The sequence below is a fragment of the Oncorhynchus mykiss genome, chromosome 15 (genome assembly GCF_013265735.2).
Source record: "Oncorhynchus mykiss isolate Arlee chromosome 15, USDA_OmykA_1.1, whole genome shotgun sequence".
NCBI classification, from domain to species: Eukaryota; Metazoa; Chordata; class Actinopteri; order Salmoniformes; family Salmonidae; genus Oncorhynchus; species Oncorhynchus mykiss.
Genome location: NC_048579.1, coordinates 803,447 through 809,542, shown reverse-complemented (window position 1 = coordinate 809,542; position 6,096 = coordinate 803,447). Strand labels below are relative to the sequence as shown.

Sequence of the window (6,096 nt, the reverse complement as noted above, 5' to 3'; positions counted from 1 at the left end):
ACCTGACACCCTAGACCCACTCCAATTTGCTTACCGCCCAAATAGGTCCACAGACGACGCAATCGCAACCACACTGCACACCGCCCTAACCCATCTGGACAAGAGGAATACCTATGTGAGAATGCTGTTCATCGACTACAGCTCAGCATTCAACACCATAGTACCCTCCAAACTCGTCATCAAGCTCGATACCCTGGGTCTCGACCCCGCCCTGTGCAACTGGGTACTGGACTTCCTGACGGGCCGCCCCCAGGTGGTGAGGGTAGGCAACAACATCTCCTCCCCGCTGATCCTCAACATTGGGGCCCCACAAGGGTGCATTCTGAGCCCTCTCCTGTACTCCCTGTTCACCCATGACTGCATGGCCATGCACGCCTCCAACTCAATCATCAAGTTTGCGGACGACACTACAGTGGTAGACTTGATTACCAACAACGACGAGACGGCCCACAGGGAGGAGGTGAGGGCCCTCGGAGTGTGGTGTCAGGAAAATAACCTCACAATCAACGTCAACAAAACAAAGGAGATGATTGTGGACTTCAGGAAACAGCAGAGGGAGCACCCCCCTATCCACATCGACGGGACAGTAGTGGAGAGGGTAGTAAGTTTTAAGTTCCTCGGCGTACACATCACAGACAAACTGAATTGGTCCACCCACACAGACAGCATCGTGAAGAAGGCGCAGCAGCGCCTCTTCAACCTCAGGAGGCTGAAGAAATTTGGCTTGTCACCAAAAGCACTCACAAACTTCTACAGATGCACAATCGAGAGCATCCTGTCGGGCTGTATCACCGCCTGATACGGCAACTGCTCCGCCCACAACCGTAAGGCTCTCCAGAGGGTAGTGAGGTCTGCACAACGCATCACCGGGGGCAAACTACCTGCCCTCCAGGACACCTACACCACCCGATGTCACAGGAAGGCCATAAAGATCATCAAGGACAACAACCACCCGAGCCACTGCCTGTTCACCCCGCTATCATCCAGAAGGCGAGGTCAGTACAGGTGCATCAAAGCAGGGACCGAGAGACTGAAAAACAGCTTCTATCTCAAGGCCATCAGACTGTTAAACAGCCACCACTAACATTGAGTGGCTGCTGCCAACACACTGACTCAACTCCAGCTCACTTTAATAATGGAAATGGAAAATTGCTGTAAAAAATGTATCACTGGCCACTTTAAACAATGCCACTTAATATAATGTTTACATACCCTACATTACTCATCTCATATGTATATGTATATACTGTACTCTATATCATCTACAGCATCTTGCCATCTTTATGTAATACATGTATCACTAGCCACTTTAACTATGCCACTTTGTTTACATACTCATCTCATATGTATATACTGTACTCGATACCATCTACTGCATCTTGCCTATGCCATTCTGTACCATCACTCATTCATATATCTTTATGTACATATTCTTTATCCCCCTACACTTGTGTGTATAAGACAGTAGTTTTGGAATTGTTAGTTAGATTACTTGTTGGTTATTACTGCATTGTCGGAACTAGAAGCACAAGCATTTCGCTACACTCGCATTAACATCTGCTAACCATGTGTATGTGACAAATAAAATTTGATTTGATTTGACATACTGACTACTGACATACTAACAGTTGTGTATTTAGAGTCTCATAGCAAAGGGTCTGAATCGTTATGTAAATAAGATTTTGTTGTTTTCTTTAATTTTTATAGTTGTGCTAAAATTGATAAATGGTTTTCACTTTGTCAATATGGGGTATTGATTGCTGAGGATTTGTATTTATAGAATCCATTTTAGATTAACACTGTAACATAACAAAATGTGGAACAAGTCAAGGGCTCTGAATACTTTCCAAAGGCTCTGTCGTATGACTGTTGCTTCCCGTTTGACTTTTGGTGAGGATAATATCCCATCCAAATAAATGCAATCTGATGACCCCCCCATGGCAGGGGTCATCAACTAATTTCAGCCACAGGCCGATTTCTTCTTGAACAGATGGTCATTTCAAATCATTCGTAGACGGCACAAGAAGCCCAAACAGATTTAATGTTTGACCTTGCATTTGTAAATTAAAATCACTTGGAGCTGATTTCCTGGTGTGTTTACAGTTTTTATATCTAATGCTTTTCAATTAACGATTTATTTATTTTTGCTCAGAAAACTTGGTGGGACAAATTAAACCTGTCGGGGAACTAAAAGGAAATACCTCACAGTGTGTACAGGGCATTAAATCAATCATGTATATAAACACTGGATTGCTGATGCTACAGTTGAAGGCTGACTTTCACATACACTCAATTAGTATTTGGTAGCATTGCATTTAAATTGTTTAACTTTGGTCAAACATTTCGGGTAGCCTTCCACAAGCTTCCCACAATAAGTTTGGTGAATTTTGGCACATTCCTCCTGACAGAGCTGTGTAACTGAGTCATGTTTGTAGGCCTCCTTGCTCACACACGCCTTTTCAGTTCTGCCCACAAATTGTCTATAGGATTGAGGTCAGGGCTTTGTGAAGGCCACTCCAATACCTTGACTTTGTTGTCCTTAAGCCATTTTGACACAACTTTGGAAGTATGCTTGGGGTCATTGTCCATTTGGAAGACCCATTTGCAACCAAGCTTTAACTTCCTGACTGATGACTTGAGATGTTGCTTCAATATATCCACATACATTTCCTACCTCATGAAGCCATCTATTTTGTGAAGTGCACCAGTACCTCCTGCAGCAAAGCACCCCCACAACATGATGCTGCCACCCCTGTGCTTCACGGTTGGGATGGTGTTCTTCATCTTGCAAGCATCCCCCTTTTTCCTCCAAACATAACGATGATCATTATGGCCAAACAGTTCTATTTTTGTTTCATCAGACCAGAGGACATTTCTCCAAAAAGTACGATCTTTGTCCTCATGTGCAGTTGCAAACTGTAATCTGGCTTTTTATGGCGATTTTGGAGCAGCTGCTTCTTCCTTGCTGAGCGGTCTTTCAGGTTATGTCGATATAGGACTTGTTTTACTTTGGATATATATACTTTTGTACCTGTTTCCTCCAGCATCTTCACAAGGTCCTTTGCTGTTGTTCTGGGATTGATTTGCACTTTTCACACTAAAGTACGTTCATCTCTAGGAGACAGAAAGCGTCTCCTTCCTGAGTGGTATGACGGCTGCCTGGTCCTATGGTGTTTATGCTTGCGTACTATTGTTTGTACAGATGAACGTGGTATCTTCAGGCATTTGGAAATTGCTCCCAAGGATGAACCAGACTTGTGGAGGTCTACAATTTGTTTTCTGAGGTCTTGGCTGATTTCTTTTGATTTTCTCATGATGTCAAGCAAAGAGGCACAGAGTTTGAAGGTAGGCCTTGAAATACATCCACAGGTACACCTCCAATTGACTCAAATGATGTCAATTAGCCTATCAGAAGCTTCTAAAGCCATGACATAATTTTCTGTAATTTTCCAAGCTGTTTAAAGGCACAGTCAATTTAGTGTACGTAAACTTCTGACCCACTGGAATTGTGATACATTGAATGATAAGTGAAATAATCTGTCTGTAAACAATTGTTGGAAAAATGACTTGTGTCATGCACAAAGTAGATGTCCTAACCGACTTGCCAAATCTATAGTTTGTTAACAAGAAATTTGTGGAGTGGTTAAAAAACAAGTTTAAAAAAAACAATTTCAATGACTCCAACGTAAGTGTATGTAAACTTCCGACAACTGTATGTATTGGCCATTGAAAGGCTATGAAGTCATATCCAGTAGGATCAGTCCTACATGTATACAGTATTTCAATTGATCTTTTCAAGGATAAAAATGAAATGTTTTTAAGTACTGTTTTGTTGTAGTGGGGACAGTAACATTAGCAATCAAAAAATATATACTTTAAGGAAAATCTTTTGATATGATGAAATGTTTATGTTTAGCTCACAAATATAATTTCAATGTATGCATTAAGATGTCTGTAATACAATAAACGTGGCAAAAACGAATGTAGACATTAATACATGTATTTCTATAGCTTTCTAAATATTTTTATAGTTCTGGTACCAACATGTAGGTGCGGCTGCTTCAACACAGCGCCCCCTATGGGTCATCTAGTGTATATATAAACCATTACATTAAACTCTTCAGTGCGCAATGTGCACTGTCACCACGGAGCGGTTGTTGTGTACCACCGAGGAGAAGTTGTGTTCCACAGCCCGTCTGTCAAGCCGCTTCGCTGGGGCGAACTCTGCATAAAGAAAACTTTAATTTCAAATTGTTTGATGGAAACGTCCAGGAGTTTGTAAAACATTAACGACATTCAAACGTGTCACCATTCAAATGACAGGATGGATGCTTCAGTTTATTTGAAATTTATATTGGTGGTCCGCTGCGCCATCTCCACGGTACGTAGCCTGACCTATCGTACTCTAGTCTAAATGCACGGGCTCTATTGAATTTATGATTCAACATATGTATGTGTGACAAATAAGATATGCTTTGGCTTTGATTTTGTTGAGTAAATAATATTCTGATAGTAGGCTAGACGACGTTCATTTTGACAGTAACGATGAGTAATATAATATAACTAGGTTACTAAGATTTTATGAGCATTTGTGGACACAGTACGGGGCTGTAAATCATTAAGTAATTGTGAGTGTTGTTACCAATTATATTTGGTTTGTGTACATAACGAAATTGTTGGTAGGCTAATAACGTTAGGTAACCAAATGCGTATTTTGCGCGTAATTCATGTCCAATAACTAGATTCTTATGGTTTGCCCGATAGCCTCAGGCACAGGCTTTGGTTCCATATACAGACTGTAAGAATTTATTACAAAGCATGACCCGAACCTCCAGTCACGCCTCTCATGTCGTTAACAGTTCAGCCCTAACCTCGCGCCTCTCCCGGTGTTTCATGTCGGCGGCAGTTCAGGTCAAAACCTCTCGCCTCTCCCGGTTCAGCCCCAACCTATCCCGGTGCTTCTACTGGCCGCGGCTCCATCACACGGTGGTCGTGATATGAGTTACTGGTCCATCACGAGCTCTTTATAGTCGAGGACCCCCGAATAATACCGAGACTGCACCAGCATCCTTACCTCAGATGCTGCTGACTCTTCTCTTCTTTTCTATTTTCTTATGTCTCCAAATGTAACATATTCTCCTCTAAAGCCGTTTAGATGTTTTTCGTACTGTTCTGATCTCTGCTACTAAACCCTTTTTATTAAGGATGTATTAGGCTCTCTAACATACGAATTGAATGGCTCACTCAGTATATATTTACTGTTTTATGGATCATGTAGACATAAATACCCACTAGACCAGGTGTATTCAACTCTGACCCTACGAGGTATGGAGCCTGCTGGTTTTCTGTTCTACCTGATCATTAATTGCACCCACCTGGTGTCCCAGGTCTAAATCAGTCCTGGATTGGAGGAGAATATCTTTTTTTAAAGCAGTGGAACTGGCTTTGAGGTCCAGATTTGAATTTGAAGGAATTAGTTAATGGTATGCCTTCACACCAAATAAGATATATTTGATAAAGTATAAAGTCCCATTGATATTCTTCTACACCTTTTCTACTGTCTGAGGGGTCTCATAGGCTGAATGGAAATGGTTCTACTGTGTCTGAGGGGTCTAATAGGCTGAAAAGAAATGGTTCTACTGTGTCTGAGGGGTCTCATAGGCTGAATAGAAATGGTTCTACTGTGTCTGAGGGGTCTAATAGGCTGAATATAAATTGATTGATCTAGAGATTTTACTGGTTCAATAACTAAATAATTGCCATCTGAATAAAGTATGGTATTTCCATTCAGCGAGGCGGCAGAGCTGGATTCTTTTATGTCCATTATTCTCCAAAATGACAATGGAGAGGACAGATAGGGTATTCAGTCTGAAGATACTAAGAAAAAATAACTATTTGAGGTATGAGAGCTGCTTTTAATATATGCATCTATATTACCATATACCATCCAAATACCAAAGCTATTACCATACAGAGAGAAGCCCTGCCTGCCTCTGTGAGAGAAGCTCTGCCTGGCTCTGTGAGAGAACCCTGTCTGACTCTGTGAGAGAACCCTGTCTGACTCTGTGAGAGAACCCTGTCTGGCTCTGTGAGAGA

At 41.7% G+C, this 6,096-nt stretch overlaps 1 protein-coding gene across 1 annotated transcript in view; it reads left to right on the top strand.

Moving 5' to 3' along the window:
• Positions 1–4,149: 4,149 nt before the first annotated feature.
• vipr1b (vasoactive intestinal peptide receptor 1) overlaps positions 4,150–6,096 on the top strand; it is a 232,596-nt gene continuing 230,649 nt past the window's right edge. The window contains 1 exon segment of the mRNA NM_001124642.1: positions 4,150–4,381. Coding sequence (NP_001118114.2) covers positions 4,325–4,381 — 57 coding nt within the window. The 5' untranslated portion in view covers positions 4,150–4,324.